At 38.1% G+C, this 21,638-nt stretch overlaps 1 protein-coding gene across 1 annotated transcript in view; it reads left to right on the top strand.

Moving 5' to 3' along the window:
- Positions 1-21,638, top strand: part of TACR3 (tachykinin receptor 3) — a 63,238-nt gene that overhangs the window by 11,554 nt on the left and 30,046 nt on the right. Inside the window, exons 2-3 of the mRNA XM_014858404.3 lie at positions 6,340-6,528; positions 8,246-8,396. Of these exons, the coding sequence (XP_014713890.1) occupies positions 6,340-6,528; positions 8,246-8,396 (340 nt within the window). The remainder of the gene's footprint in view (positions 1-6,339; positions 6,529-8,245; positions 8,397-21,638) is intronic.

Here is a 21,638-nt window from a genome sequence, read left to right as displayed (position 1 = left end):
AATGGTTGGTCTTGTCTGACATGGTGAATCTCCCTGTAATTTGCCAGGTTCTGTTGTGGTCGTCATCGTTTTTTCTTCTTGTCCTGTCAGTTATTGACAGAAGTATGTGATGGTCCAGCTGTGACTGGGAATGTGTTTCTCATTTTAGGTCGTCCATTTTGCTTTGTAGCTTTTGAAGCAATGTTAATATGAGTCTGCGATTTTTATGTCTTATTCTTGAATTAATCCCTTTTATCTTTATGAAATCCCATCTCTATATTTAGTAACAATTCATACTTTAGCATCTGATTTTTGTGATATTTGTATAGCCAATCTTTCATTTTGGTTAGTGTTTACATGGTAACCCCTTTCACACAAACATTTTAATACCAAGAATGCCTAATAAGATTAGAAGTCACAAATATTATTTCATCATGTGTGAAAATGAAAATTCCAATTACATGGCTATACTTTATTTTTAAATTTACATACAGCAAAATTTTAATTGATGTACAGATCTAGGGTTTTTAGTGTGTGGACAGGTTCATGTAACAGCCACCACAATCAGGACAAAGCAGTCTTTTCCCCACAGAGAAACCCCCTCCTGCTGTACTTGGTGTCCACTCCTCTCTCTGCCCTGTCAGCTGTGAACCACTGGCCGTCTCCTGCCACTGTGGTCTGGTCTTTCAAAAGGACCTGTCAATAAAATCACAAACATGTAACCTTTGAGACCACTGCTCTCATGTGTCCTGACATCTCTGAAGTTCTTCTGCATGGCTGGGGGCGTCCCACTGTGTGGACACCCCAGTCTGCTTGCTCTTCGGCCCCTTGCGGGACATTTGCATTGTTCCCAGCTTTGAGCAATTATGAAAGGAACTCCTGTGAACGTCTGTGTAAAGGTTTTTGTGTGAACACAAGTTTTCATTTCTCTATGGTGAGCAACTAGGAGTAGGATTGCTGAGTTGTATGACAAAAGTATATTCAACTTTATAAGAAATTGTGAAATTGTCTTCCACAGTGGCTGTACCATTTTTTATTCATACCCACAGTGTGTGAGCGTTCCACTTGCTCCAGATCCTCATCAGCAAGTATTATTGTCAGCATTTTTGTTTTTATTTTAATTCTAATGTGTATGTGGTTGTATCTGAGTGTGGTTTAATTCACATTTCGTGAGTGGATAATTGTCGGACATCTTTCACGTGCTTGTCATTAATATATCTTTCTTGGTGAAGTGCCAGTTCAAGCCATTTGCCTATTTTTAAATTGGATTGTTTGTTTTCTTACTGTTGAGATTTTATTTTTAACAGCTTTATTGAGTTATAAGTTACATACCATAAAATACACTCATTTTAAGTGTACAATTCAATGATTTTTAGTAAGTTTTTGGTTATGTAACATCAACACAATCTCATTTTAAAACACTTCCATTACCTCGGAAAGAAACGTCACTTCCAATTGTGGTCGCTCCCATCCCACACCCTGCCCTAGGCAAACAGTAAGCTGCTTTATTCTGCTATAGATGTGACTTTTCTGGGCTTTGATGTAAATGGAATCATACGATATGTAGTCTTTTGTATGGACTTCAAATTTTTTTCTGTTTTTACATTGGGTTATGTGTCTTCTTATTAAATTATAAGAGTTCTTAGTGTATTTTGGGCATAAATCCTTTATTGGAATATGATTTCAAATGGTTTTCTCCCTGTCTGTGGCTTGCCTTTTTACTTTCTTCATGGTGTATTTGAAAAGCAAAATTATTAATTTTGATGAAATACAACATATCATTTTTTCCCCTTTATTGTTTGTGCTTTTGTGGTCAAAGAAATCGTTAGCTACTGCAAAGTTGTGAAGATTCAGTTATGGGTTCTTTTGTGGTAGGTTTATAGTTTTAGATCTTACCTTTATATGTGATCCATTTCTAGACGATCTTTGTGTTTGGTGTGAGATAACAGTATAATTCGTCTTTTTGCGTGTGTATATCCGATTGTCCCAGCACCGTTTCTTGAAAAGACTACAGTTTCCCCACTGCTGGACTGCCTTGGCACAATTGTCAAAAATCAATTGAATAAATGTTAAGTGTTTCTTTCCTGACCCTTGGTATTTCCGTCTCATCGATCTACATGTCTATTTTTATGCCAGTCCTGTACTATCTCGATTACCACAAATAAGAGCGTCCTGTGGACGCTTCCGACAATTCAGCTCTCCAGGAGATGATGAAAAGTGACTCTGACACTCGTTCAGGTGGTATGCTAAGTGCACGAGTGCAGAACCCAATGCTAGCTGTCCTTGTGAAGTAGCCATCTGAGGAGACCCTAAAGCATTTGAGAGTCTGTTGTTGAGGGGAAAATGGCAGTGAGAAGCTCGACTAAATTCTAGGAAAAGCTAATGTGATCACATCGAAGACACACATTTTTTTGGAGGAAGAGTAGAGTACCAGCAGTCATCTGAGTGAGATTATATCTTGGATTTGATCATTTCTTCTCCAGGTCCAGAGGGTCTTTTTTTTTTTTTTTTAAAGATTGGCACCTGAGCTAACATCTATTGCCAATCTTCTTCTTTTTTATTTCTACTTTTTTCTCCCCGAATCCCCCCAGTACATAGTTGTTTATTTTAGTTGTGGGTCCTTCACGTTGTGGCATGTGGGACACCACCTCAACGTGGCCTAATGAGTGGTGCCATGTCCGTGCCCAGGATCCGAACCAGCGAAACCCTGGGCCGCTGAAGCAGAGTGCGCGAGCTTAACCACTTGGCCATGGAGCCAGATCCCAGGGTGTGTTTATCTGGATGAGCCTAAGGTGCCTTTCTCCACGCCCACTGTTGGATGTCTGCCGGAGTCACGGGGCAGGAGTATGGATGCACAGTGAATTCCTGATGGCCGGGCTCAGGCTGGTCTTCAGCAGTACCTGGCAACTCCACCGATTTCTTTGGCCAAATGTCTCTCCCTTTCCACAGGATTTCAGCATTTCTTTATTTTCCTCAAACCCTTAGCGTAATTCAGCCTCCAGTGGTTACCCCTACCCCAACCAGCCATCTCTCACCCAAACCAAACCAGTAGCCAGGGTATCTGCTTTCCTGCCCCTGTTTTCTTCCTGCTTCAGTCCATTCTCCAGACTAAAATCTGATTATTCTCCTCCCCTGATTGAATCACCTTCCATAGGACGAGACTATGACCTGTGCTACAACTTCTCAAACCCTGTCCCCTTCACTTTCTGTATTTGATTGCAGTGGTCTTTAATTACCCAGGCGCACAGTGCTTCTCCAAATCTTACCACTCCTATGGGTTTCCTGGGGCCACAGTAACCAAGTACCACAGCCTGAGTGACCTCCAACAACAGAAGTTGGTTCTCTTACGTCCCAGAAGCTGCAAGTCTGAAAGGAAGGTGTTGGCAGGGCCGTGCTCCCCCGGAAAGCTGTTGGGAAATCCTTCCTTGCCTCTTCCTGGCTCCTGGGGGTTTGCTGGCAGTCTTTGGCATTCCTTGGCTTGTGGATGCATCCCTCATCCCGCTGTCTTCACATGTGCTCTCCACGTGTTTCTCTCTGTTTCCAAACTCCTCCTTTATACCAGTCATATTGGATTAGGGCCCACTCTAATGACCTCATTTTAACTTGATTATCTTTATAAAGACTCTATTTCCAAAAAAAGTCACATTCTGTGATAGTGGGGAGTTAGGACTTCAACATAACTTTTTTAGAGGGAAAAATTCAACCCATAAAACCCACCATTAACACGGAGCTTTTCACACAGTGTTTGTTCTCCAGAAATCTTTGCAGCCCTCACCTTCTGCCACCTTGCCCAGCCACCCTTCCAAGTTTCAACCCAGAATGAGTTTTCTTAGGAAAGACTGACCACAATCTAAGTACGTTTCCCAGTAGATGCATTCCCGTGGCCGTACACCTTGTCTTTGCAACACTTACCATATTTGTAATTGTACATTTATGGATGAAGTTGTTTGATCAGTGTCCATCTACTTCACTGGACTGTGAGCTCTGTGAAGACCCCTTGTCCTCACTGTTGCATCACTGCAGTGTCTGGAATAGCACAGCAGGCGTTCAATAAATGTTCAGCTGAATGAATGAATAATAGATCAGACCAGAAATGGCACAAATGTCAGTTTGAAGTCTCAAAATTTCTACATTCACTAAAGTGTTAGTGAGAACACAAATTGATTGTTTCCATATAATTCAAGTAAAACAATATTCTACCTTTCAGGAAATAATTTCTCTAATATTAGGCTAATTGGCTAAAACCTGAATAAGAAATTTTCAGTTTATTTTGAATTATCAGTGCTACAGTAGCTGTACAAGAATCTAACCCTGCTCATGTCACTCAGCTTCTCTTTTTAGTTTCAAAAATCAACTGTCTAAACACCTAAATTGCATTAATAAATATCCAGGGCAAGCAAAATATCAAAAGATTATGGCAGAGTTGAGGATATCCAGTTTAGTACAACAACATTTATTGCTAAGTGCTGTGCTTGACCCTGGGAACACCCATGAAGCAAAGCTTCAGTGTAACAGAGGAACGCTCCGCTGGCTCAGGATCAGCAGCAGTGGGGACAGAAGCCCAGCGACGTTCGTTGCCTCTAACGTTTGACTTTTCTTTGATGTTGCACATAAATGCTTTTGGATTCAGAGGCAAAATGCGACTTCAGTTTCTTTGGAAGGCGTCTACCTCATATATTTTTCTTTCTTTTCCATAATTCCTTACATGAATGGTTATATTCAAAGCCATAATCTGTATCTACCTGGAGTTTGAAGAATTGCAGGAATGGTTTAATCCAGCTCTTACCATCTAGGTCATTTTGATCAATTTACTTAGTTTCTTTAATCCTCAGTTTTCTTTTCTGTAAAATAGAGATAATAATATTATTTGATTGATTGGATTATTCCTGATATTAAATATATATAATGCATGATAAATTGCCTGGTTGTAGTTAGCAATTTAAGATGTTACTATTATTATCTTCATGAAAGGTGGATTTTAAGCATTTTTCAGTTTCAAACGTGTGCATTTCATTTTCTTTGTATGATTTACTTTTTCCTGAACCAAAGTATTAATTTTATGATTTCTTTTTACATTTGACATTCACTTTTACCTAGTGCCTCTCATACATAATAAATTAAGAATATTTCCTTTACGTAAATTATGACTAAAGTTAATATTATGAATAGTATATAAATAAGCTCCAGTATAACTACTGAAGACCTAATTCTGCCTAATAGTTATAAAAACAAAGAGCAGTACACAAATTAATGAATTATCCTTATTTTGAAATATTTATTCTAAATATTTATTCTTAAAATATTTTAGCCTTAAGTAATATTAATTCTCTGATGAAAGTGTTGCCTTTGAAATTTTGTATAAATCAAAATATATCTGAGAAACACAAACTAGCCAAGAGTAAAAATAAAACAATTTAAGTAATGTGTTTTGTTGATAGAAATGCAAAAATAGAATTAATTTGGTATATATTATTCTCTGCTCTGAATATTAGCCAGAATTTGGCAAACAGCCATATTATCCGATTTAAAATTGGAAATTGATTCTTGCAGACATATTAATACTATTTTACCAAGTGAATAAAGCTAGACTTTTGTTAACATATTCAGAGAGTTTCCAATTTCCTAAAAAGTTGCACTTCAAAATCATATGTAAGTGTGTTTTCTAGAGCCTCAAATATGTCCTCCTAAAACAATCATGTCACACACAGTTACACAGACGGACACTGGGAAGGTTTTCGTGACAAGTGGAGGCTCAGTGTTGGGGTCACAGGAAGGCGTAGGCTCAGTCACACTTGTTTTACTCATACTCACCTGAATCCTGACCTTGTCTCTTGTTGCTGTGAAATGGCTACGGGGCAATATCCTTCAGAGGGGTTCCTCCTCTTTGTCAGTTGTGTAGGTATTATCCATATTAGTTCTCTAGAACCTGCTTTTAAAAATGGAGGTCTTAAGGTACGGAATCCATATGTTTAAGCACTTCTTATGCATCTTTCCAGTTCCATTCAGATGACATTTATGAATTCTGATAATTGTTAGGCACAGCACCAGAGAAGTGACACCTTTCACTTACATTATTTTTATTGGTCTTGACTTCACCCTAAAAGGTGGGTGTTCTTATTTCTATTTTAAAAATTATGAAACTAAGGTTCAGAAAGGTTACATACATGACAGAATAGGATTTCAACCTGTATCTGCCTGATTCCTAAGGCAATGCCATGATCAATGTTCTAGGCTGCCTCTGCACAGGCAAAACCCTGATCCACTTGTTTGCCAGAAGAGAGATGACCCTGAACATTGAAACTCCATTTTAAATTCCACTAACAAGAGAGCCAACAAAGCGGTTTTGTTTGTTTTATGTAGGTATATGGCCATTATTGATCCCTTGAAACCCAGACTGTCAGCCACAGCGACCAAGATCGTCATTGGAAGCATCTGGATCCTCGCGTTTCTACTTGCCTTCCCTCAGTGTCTTTACTCCAAAACTAAAGTCATGCCTGGCCGTACCCTTTGCTACGTGCAATGGCCAGAAGGTCCCAAACAGCACTTCACGTAAGTTAATTTTCTTATGATTTTCATTTCAGTTTATTGAACACTTAAGGAGCTACAGGTTGGGAGCAACAATTAAGCAAATAAGACACAGATATTCCCCTCAAGGGCTCAGACTATTTAGGGAAAGAGACATGTGAAAATGCCATAATGCAGTGTGATGTTGTCCATAGGTTTGTCTAAGTTACAAAGGTTTCTAATCCGGAAAATGTGATGGCTTTTCCAAGGGGAACCCTGGAGAGCCTCCTGGAGGAGGCGAGGCGATCCCTGGAGACGAGAGCAGGGCACAGAGGGAAGCGGATTGTTGTTGAGAAGCGAGTGAGGACGGAGGCCTGAGGCCTAGAGGTGCCCAGGGCTCTAGTAAGAAGCTGGCTGACGGGAGGGGTGCCCTGGTGCCTTCTTGGCTGCATTCCATTATTTTAGAGTTAAAGAAATTTAGACTCCAGCTTGGAAAGGAAACAGGAATGCTGTGTATATGGTAGAATTTGGTATTTCATATTTTGGACCCACTTTAAGAAAAGCAAAAGAAAAGTATCCTAATTGTGCAATTATTTGCATTTTGTTTTTTATTCTGATCATTTAAATTTTCAGTAAAAATCTTATTTAGTGGCCTATTTTTCTCGTTAAAAATAACGAATGATGCAAATATAATGGTCATCTTTTAAAGCAGCCATTTTATCAAACTCTGCTCTCCCCAGAATCCAGATTTTTAAAGAAAAATGTGAGGGACTATTTGTTGAAGGAAAGGCAGGCTGCAGCTACACTACTGAGAAATGCATTCCATCCACTATTAATAAATCTTACATCTATATGATAACAAAATTCATCATAGTAATAAAATTAAAATTTTTGTTGACTAAATGGCTTCCTTATTTGATCAGGAACCGGGAAGGTGAGGGGGCTTAAGATCCTTTTACAAAAAGACACAGGTGTGAGGAGACTGGCCCACTGACTCTTTACCTACCTCACAGCTTCCTCAGATGTTGGGAGCCATGCAGAAGTTCACAAAATTCCAGTCGGGCTGTCACATTATTGGTTGCCATCCTTTCCTCCTTAACTGCATCCCTATAATGTGATTGAAAGCAGTGAAATCCTAGAATTTAGTTTAATAATTTATAGTATCATCACTTTGGTGTGACTAACACTTTTGATGTGTTTATTTGGCAAATTAATAATGTAACCAAGGTGCTATGACTTTGGAAAAATGCATGTAAATATCTTTACCTGATTTTTAAAATTACAAATAGCTTGTGGGTCTAATGTGGCTCAGAGACTCTAGCTACATTTTTTTTTTTTCATTTGGGTGAAAACTAACATTTCAGATATGGGTGATATTACAGGGATATATAGAGTCTTACTTAGAAAAAATATGTGTGAGTGGGTGAGTTTATTCTGTCCCATGGCTTTTCCTCTGATGATGCATTGGGTTAGGTTGGCTCCATAGTTACCGAGCAGAGGAAAGGCATTCGTCCTAAACTTCTAGGCGAGGGGATGTGTGTTTAAATGGTCACTGCAGCTCAGCTGTGGCTTTCAGATACGAAGTAAAGATTGACAAAGATCGACTGGTAAGCATCGGGACAACTGTAGTGACAACAGCATATTTTGATGGATTTGTGAAATGAGGCCTAAGAGAAAATATGGAAATAATGTTTGCATTTTCAATAGAATGAATTTGGAGTCCCCATATTTCCCGTCAAGATACCCTTCGTGTCTCTTGCAGGTACCATGTCGTTGTCATTGTGCTGGTGTACTGCTTCCCACTGCTCGTCATGGGCATCACATACACCATGGTCGGAATCACTCTCTGGGGAGGAGAGATCCCGGGAGACACCTGTGACAAGTACCATGAGCAGCTGAAAGCCAAAAGGAAGGTACCGTCCCACGGAATTAGCTAGCGTTGTGTCAGCTGCAGCACACCACTGAGGGAGAACTCGCTATGGCATTTTAATATAAAATGATTTGATACTTTGCTACTGAGGGTTTTTTTTTGTCTTTTCTTTGTTTTTTATCAATTTTTTCGTTTACTCTCTTCTGTCTTCCATAAGCCACTGTCCACGTACAGAAGACTGTAACAGAAGAGTCGCTTCCTCACAGCAGGACTTACTACCTTTTTCAGAGTATTCTCAGTTATTCCACCTGAAAAGTCTAAAATCTCACTTGATGGAATTCCAGTTGACTGTATTTCTGCAGCTCTAGCTATCGCTGTCCTTTATTGGACAGAACCCCCGATCTACTCTATAACCTTCCAGAAGCTTCCTCCGTCCCCGGAATGGTGTCTATCATTCTCATAGGTGCTGTAATTCCCTGATATCCATCTGTCTGTCCCTCCTCCCCTCTGAGATCTCTCCCCACCTGGTTTCTGCACCACCATTGCAAAGTCCAACTCAGAGACGAGAGCTGCATTAATACTCCTTGACAACTTGTTGGGAGACACGAAAAGACCTCTTTTGAACAATTCACATTAAACAAGACCTCTAAAAATTATGAGATTGACATTTTACTAGGATTATTATTTTCATTAGGATTTTCTTCTGACTACCGTTATGTGACTCAGTGAGCAAGATTTTTATAAATTTGTGGAGTTAAAAGGAATCTTAGAGTCATCTTTTCCATCTTCCTCTCTCTAGTTGATGTGCGACTAATGCAAACCAGAGAGGTTTTTCCAAGGGTACAAGTCACATTGATTATGCCAATAATTATTTACTCCATTTATGATTCATTCATTTATGTAGCACTACTACCAACCATGTAGACTTCTCTTAAAAATCCTCAATTTTAAAACCACTTGTCGACAAACACTCACTTAACCATGATCAAGTTTTAAAAATTTAATGTAGAAAATTGACTTCATTTTAATACTAACATATTTTTTTCTGTCATTGGCAAATAATGGTAGACATGACTTATGTTCAGCTAACATTTGATGATGGTCTCTAGTATTTGATAACTGAAAGTAAGCATTATCTTTTTCACAGTAATTTACTTATTTCTGTCTATAATATATATAATTTCATTTTATTTCTCTTTTAAAAAAACTACATTAGAAACAAAGAACACAGACTATGCCTTTGGCACCTAAAAAAAATTCTAAAACTTGGAGAACTTCAGTAACATGTCTTATATGAAAATCTCTCTTTCTCCTCTGTAATTTCAACCCTCGTTCCCTGACATCCTGCTCATATTGCAGGATACTCTTTTGGGGAATATTTCCTCATAGCTGTGTCTTAGTCATCACCACATTAAATAACCGATGTGATGTTCTATGTATTTCAAAATAATTTCTGTCTTTGCGACCCACTTGATTTCTTGTCTTTTATTTCTTTCTTATAGGTTTAGCATTCTTAAAAAATTTCCTCTACACTCTTAGACGGATTAAAATAAGTCAAGTAGTTGTAGTTTGTAGTTCTTTTTTCTTCATATACACACAATATTTTTCTAGCAAGAAATGAAAATTTAATCTGAGCATGCCTTTTATTTTTGATTCTCAGAGGGAACAGAAGCACGAGGGACTGTTTTTGCTATTGTCCCTACATACCTGATGAGAGTAAGCCATAAATGTCCCCTTTTGATTTTATTACTCTACAATTTCAAAGTATAAATATCAATTCAAAGGAGAGTGTGGCCCTTCTGGAGTATTTCAAAAGAGTAAGACATTTGAAATTTCCAGTCAGTATATCTTTCTCTCAGACTGCATTCTGAGTTGAAATAATGCAAAATGACTTGGATGTCATGGACTTCTCATAATAAATCAACTTGTCCTTGGATTTCTTTCATGGTCACTTATTGACCTGACCGTCAGTATCTCAGAAGTAACTCACTTTGTCCAAAAGTTTAAAATTTCAAAATACACTTAGCTCTTCTCTTAATTTCTTTCTTTTCGTCTAAAATTAAGATATTGTTTAGTATGGTTTGGAATACACTTGTTTTTAGTAATTATTCTGTTTCCATATGTTAATATGACTACTTAGATCAAAGACATAAATCCTACACTGGATGTGCCATTTAATTACCTGCTGTCTCCTGGAGAAGCACCTTTGACATCACAGACAGATCTGAGAGATGAAACTAGAGAGGATTTGTTACAACAGTGCAAATTCATCATTGCTGCCGGGAATCAGCTCGGAGTCAGCCTCCTGGTAGTAAAAGAATAGTGGGTGTTGTTGACCCCCCAAAGACACGTGAGCAAGAATAAATCAAAGCCAAAAAGTTTTAGTCAAACCACTGAGATCTTTGCAACTATTGAGAAGCATTGATTCCATTTCTCTTTCTCCCACAATCTTTAGGAATTGTGCTCAATTTCAAGTCTTGTAGATTAAGTTCTCTGAAGAACAGACAGTACAAATAAATTACACGTCTAAGCTACATAGCACCCAGCATATCTGGAAAGTAAACTAACATGAAGCTTTCAGATAATTTAGGATCAACCACCCACTCAGTTTTTGTGTATGTCCCACCTATGTATATGCATAGTTTGAAAATAATACCAGTGGTTCTGACCAGCACCAGGTAAAAAGACCAAATGTTAGTCCTGAGAAATAAGTTACTACCTCTAGAAATATTTCCTCATCATTAAAATGAGAGTGTAGAGGGGCTGGCCCCATGGCTGAGTGATTAACGTTCCGCATGCTCTGCTTTGGTGGCCCGAGTTCACAGGTTCGAATCCTGGGTGTGGATCTACTCTACTCATCAGCCGTGCTGTGGAGGAATCCTGCATACAAAATGGAGGAAGATTAGCATAGATGCTAGCTCAGGGCAAATCTTCCTCACAAAAAACAGAACGTAGAACCTAAAAATCAGTATGAAAATTTATGGTTCCAAGCAGCTTACTAAGCTCTAGAAGGCAATCTGTAGGATTGTCTGACATTTCAGTCACATGTATAGAACTAGTATTTCAAAAGAATGTTAGCAAGCACATTAATAAACTCTTGTGTAGTGTATTTTACAATTCCAAAGCACTTTGAATACCTCATAACACAACCAAAGTTATCCTTAATTTATAATAAATGTTCTGGATTTGAAAATGCTGTATGTTATCTACCCATTGACTTTAAATATAAATCTTTTTAAATATGCATATTGAAATAATAACATCTCTTTAATGTAAGAAAGTGGCTGACTTAAGAATCCCTGCATTTTAGATAGGGTATCTTCAGTTAGTAGCAAAATATAAAATACCAATGAATATCCCCAATCCAAAAAGCCTTGGCAAGTTAGTTCTATTTTGGGGGGTATTTGGTTAATATTCTTGTCAAAGCTCTCCTTCAGGAAATCTGTACCATTCTGTACATTGTTATAATATTCAAGTAGAAAATTTAAATTATTTTTCGGAATTTTACTTTTCTAACATTCTGTTTGCTGAGCTTGTTACATTAATGCTTGCATTCTGGTGTGAGAATAATTTAGTGTCTAGAGAAAGAAACCAATTCTTGTCTACTTTGTTCTACTTATTGGTAGATAAGTCACAGATTTTGGCTAATTATTAAAACCTTGACTAAAATACTATGTATGTCATAACAATTATGCAACAAAATCAGAAATCATATCTCTCTATTTAATATACCATATATTGACATATGAAAAGTCATATTTTAATATTTAGTGCTCAACTTTCAAGCTCATTTAAAGTACATTTGCAGTTTAAAAATTCCATTCCAGAGTAGTAGATCTGATCGGAACCTAAAATTTCGTGAATCCACTTCCTTATTGCTCTTCCAGATTAAAATCAAAGGCATGAGGAGGAAATGAGCAGAATGCTAACATCTCATATTTAGGATTATAGGTTAAAGAAATCAAATATGCCCTTTAATTTTTTTCACTCTTCCCAATATCACCCTGTTTCCCTCACTGTCTAGAAGGAAGACGTGGGTCCTGTCTCCTAGGCCATTGTAACACTTCCCTGAGCAGGGTCTTGTCTACAGCTAAGTCCACATGGCCACAGCTTGAACTCATTCACCTTGGGAACAGAAGACTTGCCATCCATCTTTCCCGCATAGTATTCTCATAAATTAAGATTACTTTCTTAGCAATTTGGGTGAAAAAAAGGTAGTGACATTCTCTTATAAATGATATTAAGATTCTTGGCAATGACAAAATATATCCCAAAGTATTTGTGTGAGTCTGCTGGCATCTTGGAATATCTAAAACATAAATGCTAGAAGGCCAGTGATTAGCAAGATGGGAAGAAATAAATTTTACTAATTAATAAATACCTGAGTTGGACATAAAGCATAGCTAATATTTAAATGATTATAATCATTAAATTCATCTATAAGAAAAAGAAATGGTGGCTAGATAGAGAATGAAGACAATGAGAATAGTTATAGCAACCTCAACTCATTCATCAAGGTTATTTAGAAGTTCCTATTATGGAAATACCATAGACTAAGTTTCTCTGATATCGGGAAAAACATTTGCAGTCTTGTGATATCTTCATGTATCAGGTAAAGAAAACTGGACTAGTTGCAAGTTGCATTACTGTTGGTTGAATGCAGACACTCCACGTGTGCTGAGAGAGAATGATGTCAGTGTAGTTGGAGGGTTCCAGGGGCATCCGCAGAGCTCTGTCCTCAGCACCAGCTTGTTCAAAATTGATCAGTTAGAAGAATATCAATTCTGTGTCCATGATAAATAAACCTACAGATAGAGGCAGAATATCAGATGAGTGAATCAGGAACCAGGAAGGCCAGGAGAGCAGTGCCGTGCATGGTAGGCTGTGCGTGCTGTAAGGTCTTGATCCCATGATGACCTGAGTGGAGTCTGCGTGTCAGTGACCTGTGTTCTAGTTCTTGGCCTGTCCAGATGTGATCTGTGACGCACCTCTTTAACCTTCTTAGTCTCTGTTTACTGAAAATGGTGGAGGCTTGAAGAAGGGCATTTAGAATTAAAGTCCTGTGATTCTCCACCTAGCACTGTGCCTTTCACATAGCAGGTGCTCAATTCATGCTGATGTTCCTTTTTCTCATGCCACTTTCTACCTTTTTCACTATGGAGATCCTAAAATTGAATGCAGACTCATGTCCAGACATGTTTATCTGACTCTCACTTTGCCTTGTAGGGGAGGAAGCCATTTCCTCTACCCTCTCTGGGTTCATCTGGCCAGAGAATGAATTAAATTCACATGAGACAGAATAGCAGGAGAAAATTAAACAAACGTTTATAACATGTATACATGGGAGGCTCTGGCAACTTGCCAAAATGGCTGAAGCCCCTACCTTAAATATCATATTCAGCTTAAGACAAAGGAGGATGTTGCGGGTGGGGGAGTCAGTTACAGGAGATTACCAGACAAGCACAATAAACAAGAATAAGACTATTATGCAGATGTAAGTCCTTGTATTCTGTATTGATAGGAGTTTCTAGAGATAAGGTCATCCCCCCTTCTTCCTGGTTCAGAGAGGGAGACAACTTTACAGATGGAGATTTCCTTTACAATGTAAATGTCTCCTAACAAAGGGCAAGCAAGTTCCACTCCTCAGAGCCTCCTTCCCATCTTCAGTTTGTTAAAAGTAACCAGCCCCAAATAACTCTCATGCCAGAGACATATCTTGGGGTGGCCAATGCCAGTCCCCCACAGCCTCTTTTTAATTAATCAGGAGCCAGCCCTGACGGTTTAGAGGTTAATGTTCCCCCTCACTGCTGCATCCTGGGCTGCGTTTCTGGTCAGGGACCCACACCACCCCTCAGCCGGTTGCCATTTGGTGGTGGCTGCCTGCTGCTGTGCTGCTGAAAGTTATGCCACTGGTATTTCAAATACCAGCAGGGTCACCCATGGTGGATGGGTTTCAACAGAGCTTCCAAACGAAGACAGACTAGGAAGGAGGACCTGGCAATTTGCGTCTGAAAATTTGGCCATGAAAACCCTATGAAAAGCAGTGGAGCAGTGTCTGATACAGCACTGGAATGTGAGAGGATGGCGCAGACAGACGGGGCAGGACTCCGTTCTGCAGCCAACAGGGTCACTGGGACTTGGAATCTACTCCAGGGCAATAAAAAATTAACCAAAAATTTGTATTTAACATGGTCGTAGATTTTATCAAGATTTCTAGTGAATATAAATTACATTAGGGATAAAATCAGTTTCCAAGTGGCCTAGCGTTGCTTGTTTTTTCTGTGCATTAATTTAACAAGAAATATAAATTGCAAATTTCCTATGATTACACTTAACCAAAGTAACAACAACAGCTCAACCACAGGGGGAAAAAGTTATTTTCAATTTTTCAGAATTAGCCTATAAACTGATATCCTAATGTTAGAGAATAACTAATATTCCCTTGGAAGATATCCATTAAACCAAGGTGAATCAAGAGTTTGACAGCACATTTCCTTCTCTGTGTTTTAATATTTACATCACATTTTTGTGCTATTAATCTGAATTATTTCTGAACATGTGTCTTCCTTTGACTACCCAGCCATCACACATAAAGTAACATGATATGGACACTTTTTTTCTGAAAGAGAACTCTCTGTGTAGCGTCAGCAGTGGTAAATGTTCAGATAATTGAGAATCTGCTGAAATGCTGGCTTTGTGAAAAAATGAAAGTTTTCTGTCTGACTGTTTCCCCAAAACCAATTTCTTTATCTTTATGTACTTCTCTTACTTCATCACAGTAAAAGTCTTGACGTTACCTGTGTGACCTAGACTCCCGATGTCCATACAGGCTTGTGAGTGGTGCCGTGCGACTCCCTGTCTTCATGCCCCTCCCTCCCTCCGCGCCTTCATGACACATTCCCACTTATTTCCATGCATCTTTCCCCAATAATTTGTCATAATAATATTATTATTCATATTGTTAGTCATAAACCATAGGTCCTTTTTAAAATGTCCCCATATTAAAAAATACACTCTCGTGTATTCTCCTTTCCTTTAAAAATGTATATTATCACCTAGGTATAAAACCCACATTTTAGTAGTGGATTTTCTAGGGAAATGAAAGTCAAGAATCATAAAACATCTTTTTAAGTTTCTGTCATGTATCACAAAATATCTCCCCAATAATGAAAAGTAAGTATTGTAAGCACTTTTGTATAGACATTCAGGATTATTTACCAACTATTTTTCATTCAGACATTTTGAGAAAAGTTGTATTTTGGCTGATGAACAAATGAACACTATTAGGACATACCTGTTTTTTATATTTCTGAAATTGTGTAAATATTTTGGCCCATCATGATATGACAAAAATTTATCCAGTTGGGTCTTTAAAAAGCTATTGTCTTAAAGGAAAAGCACTGAAATCAAAGGACAGTAGCAAAAACACCTGAAATTTCTGATCACTGTGAATAATATTAACATATTTCTAATTGAAACAGTGAAGCTGAAAGAAAACAAAAGCTATTTGCTCCCTTGGGCCGACTTCCACCCCGCCCGAGCTACAGCCCACCACTAGGAGTGCCTCCTCCCCCTGAGTGATGCGTTGGTTGCAAAGGCCACTTTCTGTAGACCCTTGATTCAGTCTTCTCCTGGCTCTGTGGGTGGCAGTGGGTAGGAGTCATTTTGATAAGCTTAGAAAGATTTCTGTATCTTTCTTTCTGGTTTTCCAGTAGTACTCGAGAAATGGAAGTGTTTATTCATTTTTACAAAGGTAAGAAAAGACAGTGTTTTAGGAGGAAGTATCTTGATGCTTGGCAGTCACTTGAAAGATTTCTCTGTGGATTACCCATATTTCTCACTCCCAGTCATAGGCGCAGGAAAGACTGGGATCAGGTCCAAGCATCGTGGGTTTCTTGCAGGAAAATTAAGCTCAGTATATGAAATCTACAAGTCTGCAAAATCAATATACAGAAATCTATTGTGTTTGTATACACTAATAACAAACCATCAGAAAGAAATTAAGAAAAAAATCTCAATTACAATTCTATCAAAGGAATAAAATACCAAGGAATAAATTTAACCAAGGATGTGAAACATCTGTACACTGAAAAATATAGGATATTGATGAAACAATTGAAGACACGAATTAATGGACATATATTCAGTGCTCATGGACTGGAAGAATCAAGATTGTTAAAATGTCCATACTACCCAAAGCAATCCACAGATTCAGTGCAAGTCTTACCAAAATTCAATAGCATTTTTCACAAAAATAGAATAAATGATCCTAAAATTTGCACAGAACCACAAAAAACCCTGGATAGCCATAGCAAACTTGAGAAAGAATAACAAAGCTGGAGGCATCATGCGCCCTGATTTCAAACAGTGTGACAAAGCGATAGTAATCAAAACAGTATGTTTTAGCATAAAAACATACGCACAGATCAATGGGACAGCATAGACAACCAGAAATAAACCCTCATTTATTTAGTCAATTAATCTGCAATAAAGGAGGCAAGAACATACAATGGGGAAAAGACAGTCTCTTCAATAAATAATGTTGGGAAAACTAGACAGCCACATGCAAAAAAATGAAACTGAACCTCCATCTTACACTTCATACTTCAGGACACACACATATGTACACAGGCACACACTCAAGAATAGTATCAATTGTTGTGTATTTTATAAAATCACTGTCTATATGGATCAATTGAATTGAATCAAACTCTTCCAGTGTCTTCACAATGTGTTTTTTATTTAAAACTTAGATCTGTCTGAAGTTTGTTTATATAAGTTGTGGGATGAGACTTCGGTTTTAAGATGTTTTCTTGTTGTACCTACCACCATTTATTGAGTAACCCATCTTTCCCAACACTAACTTAAAATCTCACAGTTATCATATTTTAAATCCTTAAATGTGTTTGGGCCTCAGTTGACTTTCTGTTCCGTTCCATCTGGCTGTCCGTGCATTGTCACCACGCTGGTAGATAGTTAAGTTCATAATGTATTTAACACCTGACAGGGCAGTTCTCCACCTCTATTTATTCTTTTTTTCCCCAAAATTTTCTTAGCTTTTCTTACTTATAGTTACATATGAAATTTATCAAGTCATTTTGTCTATTTTAAAACTATTTTTGTTGATGGAATTAGCTCATATGTATTAACTTTGAGAGAAGTGTACAACAATGGAGATTTAGTAAGGAAGGCATGGGATGGGCTGGTGAGTGCGTAAATGGATGGCGTTCTTTCGTGTTGGTCTTAGGCCAGTGCATGTGAACACTGGGGACAGAGACTCTCAGTCTGCCAAGTTCAAATGCTAAGCATGGCCTACACTTTGGGCAACATGACCCATGTGAGCCTCAGAGAGGTTGCAGTCCCTATAAAATGAAAATAAAGATCATGCAAGCTCCTGTGGTTGTTTAGAGATTAACTGAGGCGATACATGTGAAGTGCTTCAAAAAACGCCTGGCACATAAGACTGTTCTCGGTAAATGGCATTGCTTTAGGCATTTACTGTGGATCTATTTGCCAGGATTCTTGAGATCAGAAAGCATCATGTGGTAGATAAGAGGTATATAACTGGCTATTTAACTTTTTAAACATAATATTGACCAACATTTTATAGTGAGTCATAGCTTGTAGATAAATTCCACATGTATCTTATTTAATTCTCGCAGTATCTATGTAAATTTTTCTTGTTTTACAGAAGAATAAAACTGAGTTTCAAACTTACAAAATTAATAAGTGGTAGAACTTGGAAGTGAATCTTGGAAAAAAGTTTTTAGGGTTGTGTTTCTTTAGAGAATTAGTGCAAAGGACCAGATTCAGAATGACACCTCATGCCTGACAACATGCATTCTCACATGTTGTCTGTGCTGATCTTCACAGTGTTCCTGGGAGGCAGGCCTGGTGGGAATTGTTTTCTTTCACTTAACGAATCAGGAAACTGTTGCTCGGGAAGATGAAAGTTGACCAAACTCGTACAGCTGGTGATTGTGCCAGCGGAGTTCACCAGCCCTGGGAAATAGAAGATGACCATTCTTCCCGTTACATTGAACTGCAAAGAGCTGGCGGCCACCCTTAGCCGATCTCTTGCCCATTAGAATTTCCTCCCTGGTCATTCCATTATACGTCCTGACTTTCTCTACAACAGGCTGTCCAACAGAAATTTCTTCAGTGATGGAAATGTTCTGTGTCTGGGCTGTCCAATGTGGTAGCCATTTATCCACCTGCAGCCACTGAATGAATACTGCACACACGAAACAAAATTTAATTGATTTTATTACAAAAATTTAAGTTTAAATAGCCACATGTTGGTAGTGGCTACTATATTTTTCACCAAGGCTCTTCTGGAAAGACGTAAGAACAATAAACCAAGTAGTTGTTACACAGTCGGCCTTTACTCTCATTTGTTGTAATAATGTAATAAGAATTGGAGAAAATTAGAAATTCTTCCACTGAGTCCTGAAAAAAGTTCAGGTTCATTTACTTTAACTTTTTGTCATAGAATTCTGGTGTTTGGAATATTTGTTCTCTAGTCTCGGTTCTCGTTACATGTCGTGGGTATTTCAACTATATTGTGTCACATATACACTTATTTTTGCTTGAACCATAAGTAAAGATTCTCTTTGCAAGAAAAGTGCCATCATGACTTCCTCACGTTTCTGACGTCATACCTGACACTAACACGCATGCGTCTGTGCGGTATTAATGGGAACAAGACGTGAACGGTGACATTGGGCAGGCTGGGCTGATTCCTGGACTGTCCGTTACTGGTTTCTGACTCAACTTCTCACCCTCCTTTTACTCATTTGTAAAATACCAAAGTACTATCTCTTCTCTGGAAATTTTTTGATGAGGGCTAATCAAGATAATGTATGTATTGAAGTGTCTGGCACCTAATGGGCATAAATATGCAATTTCAATCTGCCCATACTTTCATCCCTTCGGGAGTCAAAAATAAACCTAATTATGATCACTAATAAAAAGGGTGATGCTTGTGACAGCTCTGTAAACATAAGCCAGCATCCATTGTGCTTGTCATGTGCCGACACAATGTAGGTGCTTTAAATAGATCAGCCCAGGGAACTCTGGCAACCACGAGGAAGGCATGATTGTCGCTTTCATTTTACAGATGAAGAAAAGTGACTATCTAGTCTATTGAATGACAGAGCCAGGATCTGAACCCAGAAAGTCTGATTCAGGAGAATGTGTTCTTAACTTTCATATTACATTGATCATTTCTGTACTTTGCTCAAGGGGGGGAAAGTAAATAAGATAAAGTAATCCTTCACTTATTTTTCTTTTTTGTTTAATTATCAGTAGTACAATTGGATTATATCATTGTATTGTTTATTGACGCGTTCTGAGTCAAAGGCTTTTGTAAGTTAAACTAACCAAAATATACAACATCATTTTTAAGAAAAAAAGATTTCCCAGTTACAGTAGTTAACTTAAAATTATTTTCCAGCAGTAAACTTAAAAATTAATTCATATAAAACAGTTCATCAGTAAACTGGGACTGCAGGCAATTACCAAACTGAGGAGGCATCTATTTTAGATGTACAAAAATGTGCACTAAGATTTGTTTTTCATCATTAAAAGTTGTAAATCAGCTCAATATATAGTATTTTTGTTTTTAGTTAAGATGAGTTTTTTTACCATTCTAAAGCTCATTTTAATAGATACTGAATAAAACTATACACAACACCCCCTAACAAATTCTCATTAGTTAATATAACACCCTAAAGCATACTGATATTAATTAATGGTTTTGCGACAATAATTACATTGCCAAATAATTACTATCATTATATAATGATTTTAATAATAATTTTATAATTATATATTATAAATGTATAATAATATTTTAGTAATTATTATTAAAAATAATAATTGCCCTTCCCAAATATCAGTAGACAGACATAAATGTAATTGTGCTATATTTGTAGAAAATCTAGACTTGTGAAACCAAACGAGCACAGCATTATGTGCGTGCCTGACAGAGAGAAAGAGAGAAGTAGGAAGGAGAGTGGTGCATGTGATGACATGAAACAAAAGAGATGAAAGGCATCATGATACGGGAAGGAGACCTGGGACTCAGGATGGCTGATTGCAGACCCGGGGATGCACTTCAGCATCGTCCTGTTTGAGTCTCCACTTTGCTCTCAGCTCAGTTTGTTAATTGTAAGATGAGAAGATTGAGCTACATTACCTCTAAGTTTTCTTCCAGCTGCAGTGTCCGTGACTGAGATCCATCAGATGTTTATTCAAGGTCTCATGTGCACAGTCATTGTGCACAGTGGTTCTGTTTAAACCTCATAAAATCCTCATAGCAAACTTTCTAATGGGTTCTGTGCAGTTAATTTGGTTAGAGACAAAGTTATCCCTCATGCCTTCGACCCCTTGCAAGTCACCAAGTTCTGTTCTTGTCTGCAGATGACGGATTGTGCACGGATAGGGATGGGAAGGCCACACTGGAGCTCACTCAGCACGGAGCCCCCTTCACTCAAAGATAAAACATATTTTTCTTCCAGTTTGTAAGACTTCAGTCCCTACGCTTTCTCTCCAGTCTCAGCCACCCCTTCACCTCCTTATTCGACACCCGCCCCATCTAGTTGGGAAAAGAAAAATACGTGCTTGATGCATGCTTGGGCAAGTGTTTCATGTAGTGCTAATGGGACAGGAGACAGGAAGGCAAATCACAGGAAGTGTTAATACTTAGTGTCCACTCCGTGCAACATCACATTGCATATAGGTAGCGTTCTGTGTCCATGACTTATGTAAATATGAAGATATGAATGAATATGAAATATACATAACATGTGCACAGCAACAGTGCACAAGATGGTGAGCCATGGGAGCAGTAATGGAGTCTGCAACTACCTCAGAATCTATGATGAGAAATTTTCCCATTTCTAGAAATTTTATAGCACACAGTCCATACATGTTTTATTTTATACTCATAATAATGCTCTGGGATAGATAGGAAAGGTTTATCTTTCTTTAGAGATACATAAGCAAGAAAGTTGAAGCTAGAGAAGGTGAAAGTGAAATAGGAAGGGAACTCAATGTGAAAAACTTTTAAAATAATCCTGGGTTTGGTGATTGATTAGCTATGAAGACTGAGGGAGAGGAAATGAAAAACATTCTATTGAAAGGCTCAATTGCTGAGAAAACTGTGACACTGTTGACAGGAAATATGAAGCCTGTGAGAAAATTTACCAATTCTGGATGAAGAGATGAGTTCCCTTTAGGAGAATCCAGCAAGGTGGAAATGGTCCCTATGCGACTGGAGACG

This window comes from Equus asinus, chromosome 3 (assembly GCF_041296235.1).
Source record: "Equus asinus isolate D_3611 breed Donkey chromosome 3, EquAss-T2T_v2, whole genome shotgun sequence".
NCBI lineage: Eukaryota > Metazoa > Chordata > Mammalia > Perissodactyla > Equidae > Equus > Equus asinus.
This window is presented reverse-complemented; position numbering and strand designations above follow the sequence as displayed.